The following is a 26,987-nucleotide window of genomic DNA, read 5'->3' on the forward strand; positions in this document are numbered from 1 at the left end:
GCTGAGCAGACAACTCCAGGCAGGACAGCTTTTATCAGACTTGTAGTGCACGTGACACCCCTGTTTCAGAAGGTAGTGGTTGAATCAGTCTGTTCGATCTCTGCTGCCAGCCCCAGGATAATAGGGTGCATGGTGCCTCTTTGTAGAAAAAAGGTGTGTGATGGTGTTAAACCTGGTTGTTTTCCAGATTACCTTGCGGCTGTGGACAAGTGGCTGGGGGTCCTTCTGCCCAAGATGAGGCCCCTCCTCTATAAGAACGGAGGCCCGATTATAACAGTGCAGGTAATCATGGAACCCGGGCTGGTAGGGGGGGTTTCCATTTATCCACACAGTATATGGGAGTGAAGCAGACGGGAGCCGCGTGTGACTATTTCTTTCTTTCTTTTTTAATTTTTAGAACTGAAGTGTAGTTGATTTGTTATGTTGTGTAAGTTTCAGGTGTCCGGCAACATCATTCGGTTTTATATACGGATATAAATTCTTTTCCATTATAGGTTATTACAAGATGTTGAATATAGTTCCCTGGGCTCTACAGCCCAGGTCCTTGCTGTTTATCCTCCTATGTCCTTCTCTAAGAGGCAATGCCACAGACGGTACTTTGATTTGAATTGCATTTTGAGGGGGCTTTACCATTTTTGAATGCCCACTTTGGTGTCTGTATCGCCTCGGTCGTCGGTTCCCATGGGTGTGGAAAGAGGATGCGGTGAGCTGGGGCCGCTGTGTTTTTCTCTCCCACTTCCTGCGCTCACCTTCCTTCTTCCATGTGTTTTTCTCTTGCAGTGACTGGTAGAAGGAGGATTGTGTCATATGGCAAGGGTGTCCCAAGAGAAAGATCAGTTCACGTGACCTGCAGTGATTTTCGATGTTTGTGAAATGACTTAAGTCAAACAAAACCATGTTTGTTGGTCATTTTGCAAGGGTTCTCTTATTGCAGAGAGTATGTTATGTAAAACTGGCTGTGTCCCGGACCAGCATGGGATGTGTGCAGCTCTCCCTAGGGGAATGTGGGCCAGCACTTGGGACCCGCACTGTTCACTGTCTGCAGGGATGGTCATTGTGGGGAGGGAGCCTGGCCACTTCTGTGCACTTAAGATACAGGCTGTAAGGGGCTTCGTGGCGGTCCAGTGGTTAGGACTCTGCACTGTCACTGCTGTGGCCTGGGTTCACCCCCTGGTCAGGGAACTAAGATCCCACAAGCTGTGTGGGATAGCCCCCCTCCCCCCAAAAAACCTAACAAATAAATATGTAGGTTGCAACAAGAGGGCTGGGCTGACCAGGGTGCCTGTTCTGACATTGCGTGGTGGAGAAAGGCCAGGCTGCTATTCCCAGAGGGATGTACTGCTGGTAGCATTCATTGCCCCCCACCTGTCCTGAGTCTGTACCAGTTAAGCTTCAGTTCAGTTCAGATCAGTCGCTCACTTGTGTCCAGCTCTTTGCAACCCTATGAATTGCAGCACGCCAGGCCTCCTTGTCTATCACCAACTCCTGGAGTTCACTCAAATCCATGTCCATCGAGTCGGTGATGCCATCCAGCCATCTCATCCTCTGTCGACCCTTTCTGCTCCTGCCCCCAATCCCTCCCAGCATCAGAGTCTTTTCCAATGAGTCAACTCTTCACATCAGGTGGCCAAAGTACTGGAGTTTCAGCTTCAGCATCAGCCCTTCCAATGAATACCCAGGACTGATTTCCTTTAGGATGGACTGGTTGGATCTCCTTGCAGTCCAGGGGACTCTCAAGAGTCTTCTCCAACACCACAGTTCAAAAGCATCAATTCTTCGGCGCTCAGCTTTCTTCACAGTCCAACTCTCACATCCATACATGACCACTGGAAAAACCATAGCCTTGACTAGATAGACCTTTGTTGGCAAAGTAATGTCTCTGCTTTTTAATATGCTATCTAGGTTGGTCGTAACTTTCCTTCCAAGGAGTAAGTGTCTTTTAATTTCATGGCTGCAGTCACCATCTGCAGATGAGAATACCAGACCACCTAACCTGGGTCTTGAGAAACCTGTATGCAGGTCAGGAAGCAACAGTTAGAACTGGACATGGAACAACAGACTGGATCCAAATAGGCAAAGGAGTACGTCAAGGCTGTATATTGTCACCCTGCTTATTTAACTTCTATGCAGAGTACATCATGAGAAACGCTGGGCTGGAAGAAGCACAAGCTGGAATCAAGATTGCAGGGAGAAATATCAATAACCTCAGATATGCAGATGACACCACCCTTATGGCAGAAAGTGAAGAGGAACTAAAAAGCCTCTTGATGAAAGTGAAAGAGGAGAGTGAAAAAGTTGTCTTAGAGCTCAACATTCAGAAAACGAAGCTCATGGCATCCGGTCCCATCACTTCCTGGCAGATAGATGGGGAGACAGTGGACACAGTGAAGCTTATCGGAGCCCGTTTTCCTATATGACGATTTCAAGGCTGAAGCTGGATGTGTCTGCCTAGCTGCATCTTCCTCCTTCCTCGTGACCTCAGGTTCTCCTCAGTTTCCACTGTTTTTCAGTTTGTTGTTATTGTTGTTTAGTTGCTCAGGCACGTCTGACTCTTTGTGACCCCATGGACTGTAGCCCACCAGGTTCCTCTGTCCATGGGATTCCCCAGGCAAGAAGACTGGAGTAGGTAGCCATTTCCTCCTCCAGGGGATCTTCCCAACCCAGAGATCAAACGTCTCTTGCGTCTCCAGCATTGACAGGCATATTCTTTACCATTAAGCCACCTGGAAAGCCCTTTGCTTCTAAGTCACTTAAAAAAAAAATTATGTATTTACTGGGTTGTACTGGGTCTTAGTTGCACCCTGCAGGATCTTCAGTTGCAGCATGCTAACTCTTCGTTGGGGCATATGGGATCTAGTTCCCTGAGCAGGGATCACACACCCAGGCCTCCTGCATTGGGAGCAAGGGGTATTAGCCACCGGACCCCCAGGGAAGTCCCCCCTAAATCACTTTCAATTTTCACTCACAAGTTTTCTGTATCTTTTGGTTATTGAAAGCCACTAAAATGTCATCCCTGGAGAAGGGAATGGCAGTCCACTCCAGTATTCTTGCCTGGAGAATTCCACGGACAGAGGAGCCTGGCGGGCCACAGTCCCTGGAGTAGCACAGAGCTGGACACGACTGAGTGACTGACACTTTCACTCTCACTTTAAAAATGTCTTCAGATACGAACTCTGCACAGGAGAGCAAAGTTGACTGATATAGAGGGGTGGACGGTGGGCGTGTTTCCTCCTGTATCCATCCCTGGCAACCTCAGGTGACATGAACTTAACTGTGGGTCCTGCCAGGGGACTCAGTTCCCTCCTCTTTCTTCTCCCCACATCTCTCTGTCTGCTCAAATCCCAGCTAATCCTTTTGCCCCTTGGTAATCAGGAATGGGGGCCTTCTACCCTACAACCTAATTTGTGGGGCACTCGTCATGAGGGATCCCCTGTTTACACCTGTTGTTTTGGAAGGTCAACAACTGAAAACATCTTTGTTGCTTTACAGTAAATCCCCTATGTATGAACGAGGTTCATTCCAAGAGCACGTTCCTAAGTCTCATTTGTTCCTAAGTCCAACAAAGTTAGCCCAAGTACCCAACTAACACAATTGGCTATATGGTGCTGTACTATAAGAAGTTTATAATACTTTCCACACAAATACTACATTAAAAAAAAAAACACACAAAAAAGAAGACATTTTTAATCTTACAGTACAGTGCAACAACTGGGACACGGGGGTTGGCATCAAGCGAACAGGCAAGAAGAGCAACTGACTGGAGGAGGGAGACGAGGTTGGAGACGGTAGAGCTGAAGAATCGTCGGCAACGGGGCAGAGTACAGGCTTTGATTGCATCCACGCCTGATGTTGACGGTAGAGGTTCTGGTTCCTTGCTGGATCAATTCTGTCTGTTATTGTTCAGTTGCTCAGTCATGTCCGACTCTCTGTGACCCCATAGACTGCAGCACTCCAGGTTCCCTGTCTTTCACCATCTCTTGGAATTTGCTCAAATTCATGTCCATTGTGTTGGTGATGCCACCCAACGATCTCCTCCTCTGTCGCCTCCTTCTCCTCCTGCCTTCAATCTTTTCCAGTATCAGGACCTTTTCCAGTAAGTCGGCTCTTTGCATCAGGTGGCCAAAGTGTTGGAGCTTTAGTTTCAGCCTCAGTGCTTCCAGTGAATATTCTGGGTTGATTTCCTTTAGGATTGACTGGTTTGATCTTCTTGCTGTCCAAGGGACTCTCAAGAGTCTTCTTCAGGATCACAGTTTGAAAGCATCAGTTCTTTGGTGCTCAGCCTTCTTTATGGTCCAACTCTCACATCTGTACATGACTACTGGAAAAAACCATAACTTTGACTATACAAACCTTTGTCAGCAAAGGAATATCTCTGCCTTTCAACACTGTCTAGGTTTGTCAAACAATTCTGTCTACCCTCTTGGGAAATGATCCAATGATATCTAGGTCGTTGCTCTTTTTTTCTCGTCATAAATGACAATGGTAGCCCTGGATTGCATTCTGAACAGCTCCTGCAGTCTTTGTGAACTGTTCTACATTTGGGTCCCATGCGTCAAAACCTAACAGACAGTGGCTCCTCAAATAAAGCAAATCCCCTTGCCATTTCCCTGCATTGTGAATCTTTTCGGTCCTTCAGTTTCTTCCTCTTCCTCTTGCTTCTCTTCATCCTTTCTCTGGGCACATTCACATCTGTGATAGTTCACAACTTGAAGGTTCGTATGTAGGGGACTTAGGAGCTTACAGGGTGAGATAACTATCCTGGAGCAAGTATCTGCGAGCTGCAGTAGGGGCCCCCTGCCCACTGCGGTAAATCAGTGCCATTGGCACACGGCCATTCATGCATTGTCTAGGGTTCCCGGGCACCACGAGTACGGCCCCAAAGCCCCTGGTGTTCACTGTCTGGCCCTTAACTGATGAAGTTAGCAAACTCCTGCTCTAGAAAAATCAGTGTTCCTCGAAATCTCACTTCGACTTCTTCTGTGTGTCTTTCAAGCCCTTTTCTGTATGTTTCTCCTCTCACCTGCCCCGCCTCTCCTCTCTCCTCCTTGGCAATGATAGAGAACTTGAATATACGCTTTGTTGCCAGCATTTTGAGCCCTCACAAGATGCCAGGGGCCATGTATCGGCTCAGGGACTCCTCGTGCAGCCCAGTGGGGAAGGCACACTCACCTCTGACAGACAGAGACAGTTTACACGTGGAGCCACATGGATGAGAAGAGGCAGAGCTGAGATTTGCACGAGGACTCTTGGGCCTTTGATGTCTGTGCCTGCGACCGCAGCGCTGAGCTGTCTTGCCAATGTGGAGCTTTTCTCTCTTTCTCTAAAAAGCAAACCAAATTATGTGTATGCATGAATTACAATCCTGTTTAAAATACCCTCCTATATTTTACTGTAATATAGTGATGTTAATGGATAAACGAGGCTTGAAAAAGTAAGTGAAGATCAACAATGTCAGCTTGGGCGTGGCCAGAAAAGAACTCAGAGTGCAGAGGCTGTGAGCCCACTTTGTTGCTAGAGCTGACCTTAAAGTTAGCTCTGAACTTCTTGGCAGCCAGATGATGAAGGAAGACACAGCCATATAAGTACCTGTTTTTTTTCCTTTTTGGCTGTGTTGTGCAGCCTGTGGGATCTTAGTTCCCCGACCAGGGATTGAACCTGTGCCCCCTGCGTTGGGAGCACAGAGTCTTCAGCACGGGACCACCAGGGATGTCCCTGTAAATAGCTCTTAATTAAAAGGAGGAAAAAGAAAATGAGGGGGAATGTACCTTGCCTCCCAGCTTCCCTCAGGCTGGACACCTGTTTTCCGGGGGCTCACGGTTTCTTTTTCTTTTAACTTTATATTTTGTATTGGAGTTTCTAACAATTACTAGCAATGTTGTGATAGTTTCAGATGCTCAGCAAAGGGACTGAGATATACATGGATCCATTCTCCCCTGCCAGCCAGGCTGCCACATAACACTGAGCAGACTTCCCTGTGCTGTACAGCAGGTCTTTCTTGGTTATCCATTTTAAATATAGTAGTGCATACGTGCTAATCCCAAACTCCCTAAGTATCCCTTCTTGGGGGGGCGTTCGGTTTCCTGTGCTCATATTCAAAGACAACGTATTCCTTCTATCACAGAAGTTTGTTTTGTGTTGTATGCCAGTTGAAATTTTTATGTTTGGGCAATTTTTAAATTTTGGTAAACTTGTGAGCTGTAACACACACACATGAATGTGCAGTGAATGAAGCACTGTGGAGAGAACAGCCACAGAATGACCACCCAGGATGGGAAATGGTCTGTGACCAGGACCCTAGAAGCTTCCTGATCGTGCTCTGCTTTTTCTCACTGTCCTGACTTTCATGACCATCAGCTTCGTGCTTTTTTTTTACACTTCTACCAACCAACTATCCTCACACCCACACTTACAGTTTGGTTTTAATTGGTTTGGATTTTCTGTTTGGGAAGTTGTATTATGTGTATTTTTTTTAGCATCATGCTTCCTTCATTAAACTCTATAGCTCTAAGATTTTTTTAAATATTTATTGATTTATTCATTTGGCTGCATTGGGTCTTACTTGTGACTCACAGGCTTAGGTTTTTATGCTGAGTTGCTCTTTGGAAAATGAGTTTTGAGGATCAAGTGTAGGAGATATTTAGGGGGAGGGGACCACTAAGCGTCATCATCTCAGAGAGGCTTGGGGAGTTTCTCCAAACAACAGTTTGCCTTAGAACGTTGGAGTCTTGATTTCTTTCCCCTCCTCTTTTTTAAACTTGCAGGTTGAAAATGAATATGGCAGCTACTATTCCTGTGATTACGACTACTTGCGTTTCCTGCAGAAGCGTTTCCACGACCACCTGGGTGAGGACGTGCTTCTGTTCACCACGGACGGGGTGAATGAGAAGTTCCTGCAGTGCGGGGCGCTCCAGGGGCTCTACACCACCGTGGACTTCAGTGCAGGTTGGTGTCTGCAGAAACCCAGCTCAGCGGGCAGATCTGGGCCTTTTACTCAGTCAGTTGCTCTAAGCAGCTATTGTTTAAGTGGCATGGGCATATTGAATAGGATTTCCCAAATTTTCCTTTATTTGTAATGGTAAAATAGAATACCTGATAAAGCACCCCTTGGTGGCACAGATGGTTTGATGTCAGCTGAGTTGGCCCTTAGGACACAAGCTGTGTTTCCAGCCCTGGCAGAGCTGGCTGCAGCCTGGAGTCCTGTTTTCTTAGGGGCTGCTGCCAGGGGTTCCCCTAGCTGGAAGAGCTCCACCTTTCAGGCTGTGTCTGGGATGTGCTATTCTTCTCTGCACCTGCCCCCTTACCGCCTCCATCCCGCCAAGTCATGGCTGGGTGCTTGGGCCGGGTTGAGGCCACTGTGAACGCTGAGGTCAGCTCTGGAGTGCAGAGAACATGCCTGGCACTTCCGTCTTCTTTCTGTATAACTCATAACACTGGGAACTGTGATGGGCCGGAGGTGGTTTGGTTGATGCTGCAAAGAATCGTCTTTCCTGACGCATTTGTGCTGCATGAGCCACCGAGGTTCTGCACATGAAAGCACGGTTGGGGTGCTCGGGGCGCAACGACATTAGGAGACCTTCTCGTGGGTTGAGAGCGGCTTTTATAAAAGGCATCGCGGCTAAGTGCAGTGTGATCCTGAAAAGGGTCCTGGACTTTTTTTTCTGTTTGTTTTGGTTGTTGTTATTATGAAGGACATTATTGAGACGGTTGAAATCTTTGAATAAAGGCTTTAGATAATGGTATTCTATTAGATAATGGTATTCTATTTTAGATAATGGTATTCCATGTTAATTTCCCATTTTTTTTTAATCATTGTATTGTATTTATTTAAAGAATGCTCTTGCTCTTTAGGGGATACATGCTGAAGTATTTAGGGGTAAAGGACCATCCTGTCTCAACTTATTCTCAAATGACTCAGAAAAAAAAATGTGCATATTTATATAGAGAGGGAAAAACCAATGATGTGGTAAAATGCTAACAGTTGGGGAACCTGGGTGAAGGAGAAAATAAGTTGTTTGTATTATTCTCACAGTTTTCCTATAAATTTGGAATGATTTCAAAATAAAACGTTATCCCACTCGCCCAAAAGACCAGCTCTTCAAGTAGCGTAAAGACCCCGCTGTTGTCCTGTCTGAGGGAGGAGACACACGTCCAGCATTGCCTTCTGTAGAGAAGGATGTTGACTGAAGTTGCATTTTTAAAGAAATTCTTCTCCACTATGAACAAAGAGATAACTGGCTCCTGAGTGTTTCTAGAAACATGGTACATTGCTCAGATCACTTGGTGATGAAGTTAAGTCATCTACAAAGAGCTGAACAGGAAGTGGCATGCTGGTTTCCTCCTGCTTTGGCACATTTCCTAACACAGCAATGAAAAAGCACAGTATTTTTCTGCTGGGTGGAACAAATTGAGGATTATCACAAGTTAGTTGTAAGTGTTATTTGTATGTGGGGTGATAGCATGGTTGCTACCGCTGTGGGTTCAAGGACAGACACTCAAGGCCAGTGTGCCTGGGGCAGGGGGGATGGTGGCAGCTTCATTTCCTGGAGTGTGAGAGGGGCAATGCCTGGGGTCAGATACCAGGAGAGGCTCTTGAGAGCAGGTTTCAAGATCTGGAAGCCAAAAAAAAAAAAAACAAAAAAACCCACCAAGTAACCCAATTAAGAAATGGAGAAGAGATCTAAATAGACATCTTTCCAAAGAGGACATACAAATGGTCAAAAGCACATGAAAAGAGGTTCAACAGCACTAATATTAATAATTACAGAAATGTACGTCAAAACTACCATGAAGTATCACCTCACACCAATCAAAGTGGCCATCATCTAAAAATTTACAAGCAGTAGATGCTGAGAAGGTGTGGAGCAAAGGGAATCCTCTTAGACTGTTGGTGGGAATGTAAGTCGGTAACAGCCATTATGGAGAACAGTATAGAGGTTCCTTAAAAACCAAAACTACCATACGATCCAGCAATCCCACTCCTGAGGTTTTAGAGCAAAAGGAAACTAGAATTCCGGAAGATACTTGCGCCCCCATACGATCCAGCAATCCCACTCCTGAGGTTTTAGAGCAAAAGGAAACTAGAATTCCGGAAGATACATGCGCCCCCATACGATCCAGCAATCCCACTCCTGAGGTTTTAGAGCAAAAGGAAACTAGAATTCCAGAAGATACTTGCGCCCCCATACGATCCAGCAATCCCACTCCTGAGGTTTTAGAGCAAAAGGAAACTAGAATTCCAGAAGATACTTGCGCCCCCATCGTGAAGTGCAGCACTGTCTACAATAGCCAGGACACAGAAGCAACCTAAATGTCCATCAGCAGAGGAGCGGAGAAAGTAGATGCGGTGGAATATTAGCCACACCAGAGTGAGATAAAGCCATATGCAGCAACGCGGATGAACCCAGAGACTGTCATACTGAGTGAAGTAAGTCAGATACAGAGAGACAGATGGCGCACGATGTCCCTCATATGTGGAATCTAAAAAAAGGGGGGTATAAATGAACTTACAAAATAGGAATAGGGTCACAGATGTAGAAAACAAACATGGTTATCAGGGGATAAGGCTATCAGGGAGATAAGGTTATCAGGGAGGAGGGATACATTGGGAGGTTGAGACTGACATATACATACTGCTGCTAAGTCACTTCAGTCGTGTCCGACTCTGTGCGACCCCATAGATGGCAGCCCACCACAGGCTCCCCCATCCCTGGGATTCTCCAGGCAAGAACACTGGAGTGGGTTGCCATCGCCTTCTCCGGACATATACATACTACTGTGTGTTAAATAGATAACGTATAAAACCTGCTGTATAGCTCAGGAACTCTACTTAGTCGTTTGTAAAGACCTATATGAGAAAAGAACCCGAGTAGATATATATATATGTATAACTGATTCACTTTGCTGTATACCTGAAGCTATCACCACATTGTAAATCAACTATACTGCAATAAAGATTTAAAACAAAAGATCTAGAAACCACCTAATGCTTAGTTAAAAGTGAGAAGTTTACAGCCGTAAAGTAAATGAAATTCCACTCTTTCTTGATCATCCCTTTCTCTCCTGAGAGCTAGCCTCACAGAGAAGCCCGAGATTTGTCCCACGGCAAGGGTTTGTTTGGAGGCTGGGCTGGTGTGCTTGCACTCTGGGACACCTGCAGGAACTGGTGCAGGGTGGGCCAGGGTGTCCTCGACTCTGGCTGGAGAGACACTGTCTGTGCTCATTACTTCTCTGTGGAGAAACCTTTTCTCTTTTTAGAGGAGGGGGGGATAACAGAAGACGTGGGAAGCAAGATGAGACACAGACATCCTAATGGAACACTTCAAAAGACAAAAATTGAGCACAAGTGGTCTGGAATGGCTTGAGATGTACAAATTAAAATACAGAGTGTACTCTGTGACTCAGGATAAATGTAATTAGAGCACGATTTGTCCCTTTGGTTTGTTAATCTGTTGTTGTTGTTCAGTTGCTCAGTCATGTCCGACTCTCTGCAACCCCATGGACTGCAGCACACCAGGCCTCCCTGTCCCTCACCATCTCCCGGACCTTACTCAAGTGTATGTCCATTGAGTCGGTGATGCCATCCAACCATCTCATCCTCTGTCATCCCCTTCTCCTCCTGCCTTCAGTCTTTCCCAGCATCAGGGTCTTTTCCAGTGAGTCAGTTCTTTGCATCAGTGGCCAAAGTACTGGAGCTTCAGTTTCAGCATCAGTCCTTCCAATGAATATTCAGGACTGATCTCCTTCAGAATGGACTGGTTGGATCTCCTTGCAGTCCAAGGGACTCTCAAGAGTCATCTCCAACACCATAGTTCGAAACCATCAGTTCTTCGGTGCTCAGTTTTCTTTATGGTCCAAGTCTCACATCCATACATGACCACTGGAAAAACCATAGCTTTGACTAGATGGACCTTTGGCAGCAAACTAATGTTTCTGCTTTTCAGTATGCTATCTAGGTTTGTCAACTTTTCTTCCAAGGATCAAGCATCTTTTAATTTCACGGTGGCAGTCACTATGTGCAGTGATTTTGGAGCCCGAAAAATAAAGTCTGCCGCTGTTTCCACTGTTTCTCCATCTATTTCCCATGAAGTGATGGGACCAGATGCCATGAGCTTAGTTTTCTGAATGTTGAGTTTAAAGCCAGCTTTTTCCACTCTCCTGTTTCACTTTCATCAAGAGGCTCTTTAGTTACTCTTCACTTTCTGCCCTAGGGTGATGTCATCTGCATATCTGAGGTTATTGATATTTCTCCCGGCAATCTTGATTCCAGCTTGTGTTTCTTCCAGCCCAGCGTTTCTCATGATGTACTCTGCATATAAGTTAAATAAGCAGGGTGACAATATACAGCTTGACATACTCCTTTCCTGATTAGGAACCAGTCTGTTGCTCCATGTCTGGTTCTAGTTTGTGGCACTGTGATGCATATGGTGCTGTGGGGCCTACCGGGAAGTATGTTCAAAGCAGGGTCATCGTGTAGGGAGCAGCTTGGTCACCCAGATACATGAGTAGAGAGAGCTGCACAGCAGCCATGTGTCTAGGCTCTGGGGGCACAGAGGAAGCACAAGGCCTGTGTCATGATCCCCTAGAGGAGTGCAGTCAGGAGAGGCCCAGACACTGTTCACAAAGGGAACATCATCCTGTGGTCCCCATCGAATGTATGGTCTGAGTCCTCACCTAAAGCTGGCTTGGAGGTGTGCAGGCCCACGGGGGTATGAGGGAGGGCAGGGAGCCTGAGGCTCAGGTCCTGCAAAGGAATCTTTTTTTTTTTTAATTTTATTAATTTATTTTCAACTGTGCTGGGTCTTCGTTGCTGCACACAGGCTTTCTCTGGTTGCAGCGAGCGGGGGCGACTGTTCGTTGTGGTGCACGGGCTTCTCTTGTTGTGGGCTCCGGGTGCATCGGCTTCAGGAGTGGCAGCACCTGGGCTCAGTAGATGTGGCGCATGGACCTCGCTCCTCTGCCTCATGTGGGATCTGTCCAGACCTGGGATCGAACCCGTGTGCCCTGCATTAGCAGGAGGATTCTTACCCAGTGTGCCACCAGGGAAAGTCCCCTTTTTTAAGAAATGAATTTATTATACACTTGGCTGTGCCAGGTCTTAGCTGCAGCACTCAGGATCTTTCGTTGTGGAGCACAGATTCTCTGCAGTGTGCGTGGGCTTAGCTGCTCTCCTGCACGTGGGAATCTTAGTTCCCCAACGAGGGATCAAACCCATGTCCCCTGCATTGGCACGTGGAAGTCCCTGCAAGGCAGATTCTTAACCACTGGACTCACTTCTTTTGGGAAGTCTCCAAAGGAATCTTTTTTTCTTGAACTTGTCACTCCCATGGCTGACCTCTCTCCTCTTTCTCATTGTTCAGGTTCCAACCTCACAGCTGCTTTCATGCTCCAGAGGAAATTTGAGCCCAGAGGACCCCTGGTAAGAGTCAGTGGTGAGGCATGGGGAGACCACTTGGTTGAAGAGACTTCTTTTCTGCTGTTGGGGGAGAATGATAAGGTGCTGTGAAGGGTGGGAATGGATCCTTGGTTTCCCTGGGTCTGGAGTCAGAACTGATGGGGCTGTAGAGACCGCCTTCTGGACACATGGGAAACAGCTGAAGCAGTGCTACTGCTCAACACTAAGGCCCTGCACTGGAGGGGCAACCGAGTCCATGTGCTGCAACTAGAGAAGCCTGCTCGCTGCAATGAAGACCCAGTGCAGCCAAATCATTAAAGAAAGAAAGAAAAAGAAATACAACTGATTTTTTTTAATGCAAAAGAAAAAAAAAAAAGCAGAGCTTAATGAGGGGGGATGTTCACCATGATCCCCATTCTGTCCCCTCCAGAATGGATCCTAGTTCTTCTACCAGGGATCAAACCCACATCCCCTGGATTGCAAGGCAGATTCTTAACCATTGGACCACCAGGGAAGTCCCAGGCTCTGCACCCTGGCATGCCTTGTCACCTTTGGTCCTCGTGGCAACTCTCAGAAGTGGAGTTATGAGAGCTCGCTCTTTTCAGTAAGACTTAGAGACTATGTCACTTGCCCGTGCTTAAACAGCTGGTGAGTGGCAGGGATCTGAGTTCAGGTCTGTGTTTCTTGAGAGCTCTTCGTGACAGAGCTGCTCCGCCTTCAGTCTACTCAGAAATCACATAGGAGTCTTGTGAAAATGCAGACATTGATTTACTGGGTCTGAGGCAGGGGCACTGAGTTTCTGACAGGCAGCCAGGAGATGTAGGGAAGTAGGGTTGCTGATGCTCTGGGAGTTGCCGGGCTCTGTGGCATCTCCGTAGGCGGCTGGGAGGCAGAGACAGCAATAAGGTCCTGGCAGGTATGCTCAGCCCATCGTTGAATGTGTCCCTCTCTCCGCTTCCCTTTTCCCCGCAGTTGTTGTTGTTACTTGGCCCCATGTAAGGGGTGTTTTCCGTGCAGCAGGCCAGGCTGCCCCGCCTGTGTACCCACCTTTGTACAAAGCAGCCTTTTTTGAACCTGGCCTCTGCTTCCTGAGTCATGCAAAACGTGTTCACAGACTGAGTGGAGCTGTTTCCTGCAGCCTGAGACAAGAAGTCCCCAGAACACATCCAGATTTCTCTTTTGTAGACAACGGCTTGGCAGGGTCATTCCCAACAGAAACACCAAGCGCTAGAATATTTGGACAATATTTCTACAACAGATTAAGTCAGTCTGAGACCTAAAGAATATCTATATGTCACTTTGCTGTACAACAGAGATTGGCACAACATTGTAAAACAACTATTCTTCAATTAAAATAAGTCAACCTGAGATCTGAAAATCTGGATTCTCACAAAGGGTGAATTTGGAGCTAATTATTTCATAAACATATTTTGTCATCTGATTCTTTTGCCCAACAAACTTTCCTCCCATATTCAAACTGGGAGTGGGTTAACAAGATTTTGATGCAGGTACAGCTTTTCAGGAACACCTTCATTGTCCACACCTGAGACCTCAGTTTAGGCAATGCTATTATGAAATGTCCTCATTGGTCCCCCAGTTCCCAGCAAAGCAGTGAATGTCAGCTGCCCCCTCTTCCTGTTCTTCAGTGGGTAACCTAGGGCAGTAGTTACTGGGAAGCCCAGCGTGTGAAGGTTCAAGTCTGTCCTAAGCTCCATATCCCTTTCTTTTTAGATCAATTCTGAATTCTACACTGGATGGTTAGATCATTGGGGCCAACGTCATTCAACAGTCAGCTCTAAAGTGGTGGCTTTCACCCTTCATGATATGCTTGCTCTTGGGGCAAATGTAAACATGTGAGTGTTAATTTTTGGAGGGAAGGGTGTCCTCTGTAGCTGTGGGCTCATGGTGAAGCTGTGGGTTCATGATGAGCTCTGGGCTTATCTGTTCTCTTGTTTCCTTGTAGGTACATGTTTATAGGTGGCAGCAATTTTGCCTATTGGAATGGTAAGAGCGATTTAACATTTGTTTGTAGAATCTAATGGTAGAATGTTTCTGGTGCTTGATTTTGTCCATGCCTATGGCCATCTGTGATTCTTCTGGTTTGGTTTGTCTTCTCCTAAATTTTCTAATATGTAAGATTGCCTATATAATAATAGAAAATCACTTTAATTTTTTATTTATTAGAAAGAGAGAAATATTGGATTTACTTTCCTATTGAGAATGATTTTTTTAAATTGAGTATGCAGGTGTTATGAAATAATCAGTGTTATATGAATGAGTAGCTTTAGGCTGCTTATGAATTACCCTTCTATACTTGTTTTAGATGTTCAAAAGTTACTTTTTACAATTTACTTCAACATTTCAATTTAATTTACAAATGTGTAAGAATCATAGAAGTGGAATTTTTTTCCCTATGTAAATTTGAATTTCTCTAGGTTTTCTTAATTTTATTGACATATAGTTGCTTTACGTTGTATTTCAGGTATACAGCAAAGTGATTCAGATATATATATATATAGATAGATAGATATAGATACAGATATACATATTTCTTTTTCAGATTCTTTTCCCTAATATGTTACTATAAGATATCGAGTTCTCTGGCTATACAGTAGGTCAAAAAATCATTTTTCTTTTATTTGGTCACACTTCATGGCATGTGAGATCTTAGTTCCTTGACTGGGGATCAAACACATACCCCATGCATTGGAAGCATGGCGTCTTAACCACCGGACTGCCAGAGAATTCCTACAAAATCATTTTCCTTTAAAAAAATTTTAAGGGCTGTAAGTTGTGCATTTAGAAACTATTGTTTAAAATCAAGCTAACTGGGCAAGTCATAGTCTCTGGCTATAACTTACTTGTTCATATATTCTGGTCTTTTTTCTCTTTCTTTTTTAAAAAAACATTTTGTTGAGGCATAATTCACATACCCTAAAACTGATGATTTTTAAAATATATGATCGAGTGGTGTTTAGCACAAACTTGTGCAGCCATTACCACCATCTAATTCCAAAACATTTTCATTACCCCCAAAAGAAACCTCATACCCAAGAAATGCCCCCCTGCCCCTTCTCCCAGCTGTTGGCCACCACTCCTTGTCTTTATGGATTTGCCTGTTCTAGACATTTAGTACAGGTAGAACCACATAGTATGTGGCCTTTTGTGTTTAATTTCTTTCATTTAGCATAATCTTCTCAAGGTTCATCCATATCACAGTGGGTATCAGTACTTCATTCTTTCTTATAGAGGAATAATATTCTATTATGCGGATATACTACATTCTGTTTCTCCATTCATCAGTGATGGACATGTGGGTTGTTTCACCCCTTTTGGCCATTATGCATAATGTTGCTATGAACATGATGTGTAAGGATTTGTCTGAACCTCTGTTTCAGTTCCTTTGACTGCACACCTAGGATTGGAATTGATGGTTCACATGGTAACTAACTCACTCTATTTTTAGAGTTAGAGGAACTGCCACAGTATTTTCCAAAGCAAATGCACCGTTCCTATATTTCCTATATGGTCTTTTTTTTTTTTTTTTTGCCACACCACTTGGCATGTGGGATCTTAGTTCCCTCACCAGGGATTGAACCCTCGCCCCCTGCAGTAGAAGCACAGAGTCTTAACCACTGGACCACCAGGGAAGTCCCTCCATGGTCTTTTTTGGGGGGAAGGAAAAATTACGGTACAATTCTCCGAGTTTACTTGGTCTGATAACCCCTTAGTGGTTTGCTGCTGATCCTGGGCCCAGAAACCTGTGGGTCTATCATGGACCTTTTTTCAGCCACAGAGGAGGTCATCAAGATCACAGCTGCAAGGTTAACAGTCAGACATGTGAGTCGTGCCATAGGCCTGGCCACTGCTGGCTGTGAGATGTCTGGGGGCTTTGTTGGGAGCTTCAGATGCCCTGCAGATCCAGTGCGGGGATAACTGCTGGGGTTGCTGAGAGGGTAAATGGGGAAAGTCCTTTGTAGACACCAAGGAGCTTAGTGAGGGCCACCTGCAGGAAGACCTTGCATCTGGAGGGCCACCTCTGTGTCACTGACCAGTTGGCTCTAATGTGCTTCCTTATTCACCCCCTCCACGAATCCAAAAGATCTTGTCACAGGAGAAGGCCTTCTGTAATAACCAGGGGCATGCTTTTGTCTTCCAGGAGCGAACACGCCCTATCAACCACAGCCCACCAGCTACGACTATGATGCCCCGCTGAGCGAGGCCGGGGACCTCACGGAGAAGTATTTTGCTCTGCGGGATATTATTCAGAAGGTGAGTGCTTTGTACATGCTCCAGGGGCTGGTCTTGGACCAAGCCTGCCTGGGACTCACGATGCTCTGTAGACATCTTCCTGCAGCCTTTGTGTGTAAAAGGATGGATGAAGGGAGGCATCAGCTAGACTTGCCCTCAAGTCTCCCCCCCCCCCCCCACCCCCAGTTAAGAGTAAGCCTGTCAGCAAGTGAGGCCACAGCACGCGGTTGTGTTGTAAAGATTAGAAAGAACATAGGTAAAGCCTCGGGAATAGTCCTTGCACATACGCTCTCTGTAAGTGTTAGCCGTTACTATTATTTATACTAAAGGTATAAATGTGTACCCACATAAATAGCTGAAGTGTGCGGGAGAGAAAATCTATGGGCATTGTGAACACAGGGCAAGTGTGAGCTGTCAGCAGAGCTTCATTTTTCTGCTTGGAGCAAATGATTGCTATTTCCTCCTGGCCTGACACCTGAACACTTAGTCCTGCTAGCGTTGTGACCTTTTGAAGCATCTAACGCACCCAGGTGGGGTTTCCTGTCTCTGTGTGGCTTAAAAAAAAAAACCCACAGTTTTTCTGCTCAGTCACCTGCGTTTTGAAGTTAAAAAACAAAGGTTTTCTGCCTATAAATGGTATAAACTTTTTTTTTGTTTTCAACATAGTCTCAATTTAAGCCTAAGTGTTAGCGTTAATATTATGAAATACTTTAAGCCTATTAAAAAGTAGAGTCAATACCTAACTACTCAGAGTTTGTTCATTTCATCTGCATTTTCAGATGTGTGGTTAAAATGTTGCTTGTGTCATTTTTATTGTGGGTTTAATCTCTAGAATTTAGAGTGATGACTCCCAAGTTCTGTCTTGTACATTTGTTCTCTGTTTCAAAGCTCTCTGTTCCTATCTTTATTGTTTCCTTCCTTTATTTGAAGCTTAGCTTTTTAAACCAGACTTTGTTCTTTTCTAACATAAATACTCAAGTCTGTACCTTTCCTTCAAGTACTGCTATCTCCATCTTGTAAGTCTTGATACATAATATATTTATTATTATTTGCTTTTAAACATGCTTGTTTTGACTTCTCTTTGACCCTTCAAATGTTCAGAAGTGAGGTTTTAAAATATTAAACACAAATATTTTTCTAGTCTGATGGTTTCTCACATAGTTGCATTCTGGTTAGAGAATGTTTTGAGTATAATACCAATCCCTTGAAATGTGTTGAACATCCTCATACAGCCTGGCTTATACCAATATGAACAAATATTCCATGTATTCTTGAAAAGACCACATGTTTTATAACTGTTGGCTATAGTCTGTATATGTGTTCATTTGATTAAGCTTATTAATGGTGCTATTGGTATCTTTTATATCCTTCCTAATTTTTGTTATTCTATTAGTTATTGAGAGAGTTGTGTTTATGTATTTCTCCTTGTAGTTCTGTTAGTTTTTGAGGCCATATTATTAGAATACAAATTGAGAATTAAATCTTTTTGTATCATATGGAAACTATCTCTGATACTGATTTTTGCCTTAGAATCTGTTATGTCTGATACTAATACACTTACCTGCATTCTTTTACCTGGTGTATCTTTGCACAGAAAGATATCCTTCTATGTCCTTTCTTAAAAAACATCCCCAAAAACTCTGTCCCAAAACAGAAACAAACTCACAGACATAGAGAACAGACTTGCAGCTGCCAAGGGACAGCAGGACGGATTGGGAGCGTGGGGTTAGCAGAGAGAGACTATGACGCCTAGGATGGATAGACAGCAAGGTCCTTCTCTAGAGCGCAGGGGACTAGATGCAATATCTTTGTAATAAGCCATAATGAAAAATAATGTGTAAGTGTATAACTGACTTCGTTGTACAGCAGAAATTAACACAACACTGTAAATCAATAAAAATAAAATAAAAAATAAAAACATACATCCTTTGTAAACAGGATATAGCTGGATTTTTTAGAAATCTCGTTTGAACATTTTGTCTTTTAACTGGTGCACCTGCTCATCATCATTTCATTATAATTCTTGATACACATCGATTCATCTCAGCCATCTTGTAGTTATCTGCTTGCCTACCTTTTCTGTTTCGTCTTCCTCTCTTACTTTCTTTGACCTGTTTATTTTTGTTTTCTTATATCACCGCCCCCTCCACACCCGAATTTGGATGTTATCCTCTGTATTTTCGTTTCTTTAGGGGTTACCTGTTGAAGTGTGAAGTATGCGCACCCCACCCTCCCCAGAAAAGGACAGCTCATTAGTGTAGAGCTCAGTGAATTTATAAAACACAGACTCCTGGAGCCAACACACAACCCCTCAGAAGCTTCCCTCATGTTCCTTCCAATTACTGACTTTCCACTGACCTTGATCACCACAAGTGAGCTGTGCTTGTTTTTTGACTTTATATAGATGGGTTCATACAATATGCACTCTTTTATATCTGGCTTTCAAAAAACTTTAACATTCAGTTTTAGAATAATTTAAAATTAATCTATATCTTTACTTCCTACAACCAGAACTTTAGCTCACGTTAACTTCAATTACATCCTTCCTGACTTATAACATGCTCTGAATGGCGCGTATTTTAGTAGTGGGCTAGTTGTGGATGTGAATCTTCAAGAGACACTTGTTTTCTCCCCAGTTTATCTCTGTGCAACAAATTACCCACAAACTTAGTAGCTTAAAACAACAGATGTTAGGAGTTCCCTGCTTACCTGCTGGTTAGGATTCTGGCTTCCACCGTCATGTCCCGGGTTCAGTCCCTAGCTGGTGAATCCCCCAAGCTTCGTGCCATGGCCAAACACATATATATACGACCTCACACAGTTTCTGACAGTGAAGAATATAGGGTGGCTTAGCTGTATGTTCTGGCTCATGAATTCTCCTGAGGCTGCAGCCAAGCAGCAGACTCTAAAGACTTGCGTGGGAATAAAGGACCCACTTCTTTCTTTTTTTTTTTAAATTGAAGTATAGTTGATTTACAATATTATGTTAGTTTCCCTATACAGCAAAGTGATTCAGTTATACATATATATACATATTCTTTTCCACCATGGTTTATTAGAGGATACTGAACATAGTTCCCAGTGCTATGCAGTAGGTCTTGTTATCTATTTTATATATACAGTAGTGTGTCTATGTAATCCCAAACTCCTAATTTATCCCTCCCCCGCCCTTTTTCCCCTCTGGTAACCATAAATGTGTTCTCTTTTGAATTGTGTTAATGACTTTATGTTTGGCTGCACCGGGCCTTCCTTGCTGCGTGAGGGCTTTCTCTGGTTGTGGCGAGCAGGGACTGCTCTTCACTGCGGCGCACAGGCTTCCCGTCGTGGCGGCTTCTCTTGTTGTGGAGCACAGGCTTCAGGAGTTGTGACTCTCGGCTGTAGAGAGTGGGCTCAGTAGCTGTGGCGCCTGAGCTCCACAAGGCATGTGGGATCTTCCTGGACCAGCTATCAAACCCGTGTCCTCTGCGTTGACCAGCAGATCCTTAACCACTAGATCACCAGCGAAGTCCCCGTAAGTGTGTTTTCTATGTCAGTGAGTCTGCTTCTGTTTTGTAAACTAGTTCATCTGTACCAATTTTTAGATCTCACATATAAGTGATATTATATGGTATTTCTCTTTTTCTGTTTCACGTAGAATGATCATCTGTAGGTCCACCCTACAAAATGGCATAATTTTATTCTTCCTTATGGCTTAGTAATAGTCCATTGTATATCTGTACCACCTCTGCTGTATCCATTCATCTGTCAGTGGACATTTAGGTTGCTTCCATGCCTTGGCTACTGTGAATAGAGCTGCTACAAACACTGGGGTGCATGTGTCTTTTTTGAATTACAGTTTTGTCCAGATACAGTCTTAGGAGTGGGATTGCAGGATCATATGGCAGCTCTATCTTTAGTTTTTGAGGAACCTCCATGGAGACATAGTGGCTGCAACAACTTACATTCCCACCAGCTCCCCTTTGAAAGGTCCATCTCACATGGCTAAGGGCAGGTCACTAAAGTTCCTTGCCATGTAGGACTCTCCATGAGGTGACTCACAATGTGGCTTCCCCCACAGATCTGTGAGAGAGCGGGCACCTCCAGATGAAAGTTGCAATCTTTAAAAAAAAAAATTTTTTTTTAAATTTATTTATGCCACATGGGATCTTGTTTCTCAACCAGGAATTGAACCCATGCCCTCTGCAGTGGAAGCATGGAGTCTTAACCACTGGACTCCCAGGGAATCACTGAATCACTGGACTCCCAGGGAGTCACTGAATCACTGAACTCCCAAAGTTGCAGTCTTTTAGTTACCTAAACAAAGAATGACATCCCATCCCTTTTCCACATTCTTTCCTCCAGAAGCCAGTTGCTAAGTCTGGGCCATCTCCACGGGGCCTAAGTTCCACTACCGAGGTGAAGAGGACCAGAGAATTTGGGGCGTATTGTTAAGCGATTGCATCCCCCTACAGTCAGGGCCAGATCTGTCATGGTCAACACTCATTGTAACCAGAGGTAACTTTTGGTTATGCTGCTAATCAAACAGGTTCATTTATTTCCTTTAAGGAAACAAAGGAAATTTATAGAGGTTGCTTTTTTCCTTTTTGACCTAATTTTGTCTAATTATATAAAATTACAAAGTATCAGTATCTTTAAATGTTTCCTCAATGACTGTTAAGATTTTCAAGAAAGATGTCTTCTGATTTTCTGCCTGGAGCAAGCGGCTGGCTGCCAGCATCCTGCACCCTGGAGCAGGGCTGGGGTGGCGGTAGTTACTTTTTACTCAGTCTCCCCTTTTAAAATGCTCCACATGTCCTTAACTCTGCAGGTTAACCAGGAACCCAAAGACCATGTTTTCTCCTCCCCAGAAAATAAATCTCTAGTCCCAGGTGGGAGAGGGCATTGCATACAAAGAGCAGTGTTTCTCAAATACCAGCACATCAGAACCATCTAGTAACTTGATGGAAATTCTAATTCCAGTGAATCAGAAACTCTGTGGGTAGGGCCACCAATCCAGGATTTTACAGTCAGAGGAGACTCTCACATGCACTAGAGTTTGAGAACCCTTAGCTTGGAGAAGAAGAAATCTGTGGATCATGCTCCTTATTTACTTAAGCACCTGTACCTCCCAGGTTTGGAAGTACCTGGTGCCGCCAGTTTTGAGCCTTTTAGTAATTCTTCAGAACCAAATTGAACTGGTTCTTAGTTTCCTCCCATTCTCTTTGCCTTTCTTCCTACTGATTTGCTATTCATTTGTCCATTTCCCAGCTTCCAAAATTTTGTTGCTGTTGTCTCCTCTCCTGTTCTTCAGTTCTGTGTATTTACGTCTTAAACAAAAATCTGTTCACTGAGATTTTACTGGTGTTTTGGGCAAGAATGACATCAGAAGTTCTGTTTAGTGAGCCTTCTTAACCTAAATGGTCTCATTCTCCGTAATGAAATCATCACCTGCTATTGTACATGTACCATGTACTCGGCTACATGCTATTATACTATTCAGATCTACTGCCATTTACTGAAACCGTTCCTCATTGATGGGCATTTAGATTATTTTGAACTTTTATTTTACTTATTTAAAATTTTTTAATTAATATGGCTTCACCGGGTCTTTGTTGCAGCATGTGGAATTTTTAGTTATGGCATGTGGGATCTAGTTCCCCCACCAAGGGTCGAACCTGGGCCCCCCCCGCGTAGTGGAAGCCCAGAGTCTTAGCCACTGGAAAGTCCTAGTCTTCTGTCTATAGTCTTTCAGAATTTCCCCAGCTATTATAAACTTTCATATTATTCTATCAACTTCAAAACAAAAACTCAGGATACCTGTTGATGTTTTAATTAGTTTTGTATTAAATTTATACATCAACTTAGGGGTGATATTTACTGTATTGAGACTTAGCCAAGAAAATGGTTTTCTGTCTATTCAAGTCTTCTCTGATGTCCTTGTTTTAAAGTTTTCTTAAAAAAATAGTCCCTGTCCATTTCTGAATATGTTTATTCTCAAGTATTCTGTGTTCCTAATTCTAATATTATTATAAATGGAGTCTTTTATTTCTTCATGAGAAATATTATGATATATATTTGTCTTCAAAATAGGACATCTTGAAATTTTTTTAATATATAGAATAATGTTGCAGACACTCATGTACCCAATACCTAGATATAACACAGGTTATTATGAAATCTTTGCTTCTAATTGTTTAAGAAAATAATACAATGAAGATAAAGCTGGGTCTATCTGCTGTTTCTTGCCCTCCCCCCTCAGATGGAGGAAGAAGGAATGGTATTTATCCTTACATACATTTTGTGATTTTACCACAAATGCGTGCATCCACATATACTATATTTAATTTATTTAGCCTCTTTAAATTGTACATGAGTATTCCATTGTACTTTCCTTTTTAAATTATTGACTGATTTCTAGGATTTTATTAATGTTATAGTCCCTGTGGACTTATTTCTGTTGCTTCATCTCACAAACCATTTCAGATTTATTTATTTATTTTTTAACAAATTTATTTAGATATAAATCACATACTGTGAACTTCACCCGTTTAAAGTACACAATTCAATGGATTCTGAACGTTAATTTTTTATAACTGTGGTAAAACATAAATAACATTAAATTTGGCATTTTAATCATTTTTAAGTGGTTAAAAGTTCAGTGGCATAAATTTCATTCATAACGTTGTGTAACCATGGCCATTATCTATTCACGAAATCTTTTCATTCGCCCAGACAGAAACGCTGTTATGCAATAAGTCCCCTTTACGGCCTCCTTTCAGCCACTGGGAAGCTCTCGTCTACTTTCTGCCTCTGTGAATTTGCATATTCTAGATGTTTCAGAGAAGAGGCACCATACAGTATTTTCCTTTCGTGACTGACTTATTTCATTTAGCATGTTTTCAAGATTCAGCAACGTTATAGCATGTGTCAGATTTTAATTCCTTCTTATGGTGAATAATACTTTATGGTATATATACAGTTAGTGCTCCATATCCGTGGGTTCCACATCTGCAGACTCAACCAACCACAGATTAAGGGGAAAAAAAAACAAAACAGAAAGTTCCATAAAGCAAAACTTGAGGTGGTTGCATAGCACCAAGTTTTACATGACACTGACATTGTTTTTACAACTACTTACATAGCATTTATACTGCATTATAGGTAATCTGGAGATGATTTAAAGTACATGGGAGGGCTTCCCTGGTGGCTCATTGGCGAGGAATCCACTTGCCAAAGCAGGAGACTCAGGTGTGATCCCTGGTTTGGGAAGATCCCTCACACCTCGGAGCAACGAAGCTCGTGTGCCACGACCACTGAGGCTGTGCTCTAGAGCCTAGGAGTGGCATCTGTTGAGCCTGCTTGCCACAGCTGCTGAAGCCCACATGGCCTGGAGCCTATGCTCCGCCACAGGAGAAGCCGCTGCCGTGAGAAGCCCATGCACTGCAACGCACAGCAGCCCCCGCTCACAACTAGAGAATGGCACGCACAGCGCAGCCAAAAAATTGTTTAATTATTAAAAAGTACATGGGAGGCTGTGCACAGGACACATGCAGATATACTCAGATTTCTTGAACATCCTGGAATTTTGGCATCTGCAGGAGTCCTGGTGGCAGTACCCTGCAGGTACGAAGGGAAAACTTGTGTACCAGTTTATCTGTTCATTTCATTCATCTCTTGATGGACACTTCGAATTGTGTGACACTCTTGGCTATTTTGAATAACACTGTATTAAACATCAGGGTACAAATATCTGTTCAAGTCCTGCTTTCCATTCGTTTGGCTATGTACCTTGCAGTGGTATTGCTGGAGAGGCTTATTTTTAGAATACTTTTGGATGAGATGGCTGGATGGCATCACGGACTCGATGGACGTGAGTCTGAGTGAACTCTGGGAGATGGTGATGAACAGGGAGGCCTGGCGTGCTGCGATTCATGGGGTCACAAAGAGTTGGACACGACTGAACGACTGAACTGAACTGAACTTTCTTTCTGAAATAATGAACTTTTCTATGCCTAACAAGAAAAAAAAATGCAAATCAAACTTAAAAACAGATATTTACATGTGCATTTTTGCACGAAACATCATCTTATCTTTGGCCTCATCACAACCTCACACTCTTAATCTCCTGTACGTTTAGCTGCTGCTTTCTGCCTCTTCTCCACTCCTGCAGCCCCTCACATTTTCTTGACCTTCCCTGGCCTTATGATTGCTGGCTGTTAGAGTCACTGTCGCCCTGCATAGCTGTCTCTGCTGCTGTTCAGGCTCCATGCTCCATACACCAGCCTGGGCCATTCTGCTGCCACACTCTGGCCCTGGAAACAGGCAAGAGGATTGTGAGCATCAGTGTCAACTGGCTGAAACAGGGACTTGTACTTCCAGCCTCAACTGGACCTTTAACTGTCTGCACTTCTCTGTCTCCACCCTCATCTCTTCTCCCCGTCCAGTGTGAACCATCACTGCCACACTTTTCCCATAATGTACAGGTGATGCTGTCTCCTCCTTCATCAAGAACATTAATGCTGCTGAAAAAGCCAGGTGACATAGCTATACATTTCAGAGAGGGTATCGGATGAGGCACGAAAAGGGAACGTATATTTAAATGAGCAAAAACAAATCATTAAAATTTATGGATGCCAGAGAATAAGGGGGGAGGAATAAATTGGGAGGTTGGGATTAAGGTATACACACTGCTATATATAAATAGACAACTATAAGAACCTGCTGTATAGCACAATGGCACCCCACTCCACTACTCTTGCCTGGAAAATCCCATGGACGGAGGAGCCTGGTGGGCTGCACTCCATGGGGTCACACGACTGACACGACTTCACCTTCACTTTGATGCATTGGAGAAGGAAATGGCAACCCACTCCACCGTTCTTCCCTGGAGAATCCCAGGGACAAGGGAGCCTGGTGGGCTGCCGTCTCTGGGGTCGCACAGAGTCGGACACGACTGAAGCGACTTAGCAGCAGCTGTATAGCACAGGGAACTCTACTCAATACTCAGCAATGGGAAAAGAAGCTGAAAAAAAAAAAGAGTGGATATATGTATATGCATAACTGATCCCACTTCACAGATCACAGCCTATGGGTCATGCCTTACAGGGTCACCCAAGATGGACAGGTCATAGTGAAGAGTTTTGATAAAACATGGTCCACTGGAGGAGGAAATGGCAACCCACTCTGGGAGTCTCACCTGGAGAACCCCATGAACAGTATGAAAAGGCAAAAAGATATAACACTGGAAAATGAGTCCCTCAGGTCAGAAGGTGTCCAATATGCTACTGGGGAAGAGCAGAGGGCAATCACTAATAGCTCCAGAAAGAATGAAGAGACTGGGTCAAAGCGAAAACAATGCTCAGGTGTGGATGTATCTGGTGGTAAAAGTAAAATCCAATGCTGTAAAGAACAATATTGCATAGGAACCTGGAATTTTAGTTTCATGAGTCAAGGTAAAGTGGACATGGTCAAGCAGGAGATGGCAAGATTGAGCATCGAAATCTTAGGAATCAGTGAACTAAAATGAACGGGAAGGGGCCACTTTAATTCAGACGACCATTTTGTCTACTACTGTGGGCAAGAATCCCTTAGAAGAAATGAAGTAGCCCTCACAGTCAACAAGAGTCCAAAATGCAGTACCTGGATGCAACCTCAAAAATGACAGAATGATCTCAGTTCATTTCCAAGGCAAACCATTCAACCTCACTGTGATCCAAGTCTAAGCCCCAACCACTGATGCCAAAGAAGCTGAAGTTGACAGGTTCTATGAAGACGTACAACACCTTCTAGAACTAACACTAAGAAAAGATGTCCTTCTCATCATAGGGGATTGGAATGCAAAAGTAGAAAGTCCAAAGATACTTGGAATAACAGGCAAGTTTGGCATTAGAGTACAAAAAGAAGCAGGGCAAGGGAAAGAGAACATGTTGGTCATATATCAAATACCCTTTTCCAACAACCCAAGAGATGACTCTACACATGGACATCATCAGATGGTCAATACTGAAATCAGACTGATTATGTTATTTGTAGCCAAAGATGGAGAAGCTCAGTACAGTCAGCAAAAACAAGATATGGAGCTGACTGTGGCTCAGATCATGAACTCCTTATTGCAAAATTTGGGCTTAAGTTGAAGAAAGTAGGGGAAACTATTAGGCTACTCAGATTCGACCTAAATAAATCTCTTATGATTATACAGTGGAGGTGACAAATAGACTCAAGGGATTAGATCTGATAGAGTGCCCAAAGAACTATGGATGGAGGTTTATAACATTGGACAGGAGGCAGTGACTAAAACCATCCCAAAGAAAAAGAATGCACGAAGGCAAAGTGGTTGTCTGAGGAGGCTTTACAAATAGCTGAGGAA

General features: G+C 43.8%; 1 protein-coding gene across 1 annotated transcript in view; it reads left to right on the top strand.

Annotated features, from left to right (window-relative positions):
• GLB1 (galactosidase beta 1) overlaps positions 1–26,987 on the top strand; it is a 97,746-nt gene that overhangs the window by 26,668 nt on the left and 44,091 nt on the right. Inside the window, exons 5-10 of the mRNA XM_052635778.1 lie at positions 188–282; positions 6,762–6,942; positions 12,357–12,415; positions 14,123–14,244; positions 14,355–14,395; positions 16,551–16,663. Coding sequence (XP_052491738.1) covers positions 188–282; positions 6,762–6,942; positions 12,357–12,415; positions 14,123–14,244; positions 14,355–14,395; positions 16,551–16,663 — 611 coding nt within the window. The remainder of the gene's footprint in view (positions 1–187; positions 283–6,761; positions 6,943–12,356; positions 12,416–14,122; positions 14,245–14,354; positions 14,396–16,550; positions 16,664–26,987) is intronic.

This window comes from Budorcas taxicolor, chromosome 1, assembly GCF_023091745.1.
Source record: "Budorcas taxicolor isolate Tak-1 chromosome 1, Takin1.1, whole genome shotgun sequence".
NCBI classification, from domain to species: domain Eukaryota; kingdom Metazoa; phylum Chordata; class Mammalia; order Artiodactyla; family Bovidae; genus Budorcas; species Budorcas taxicolor.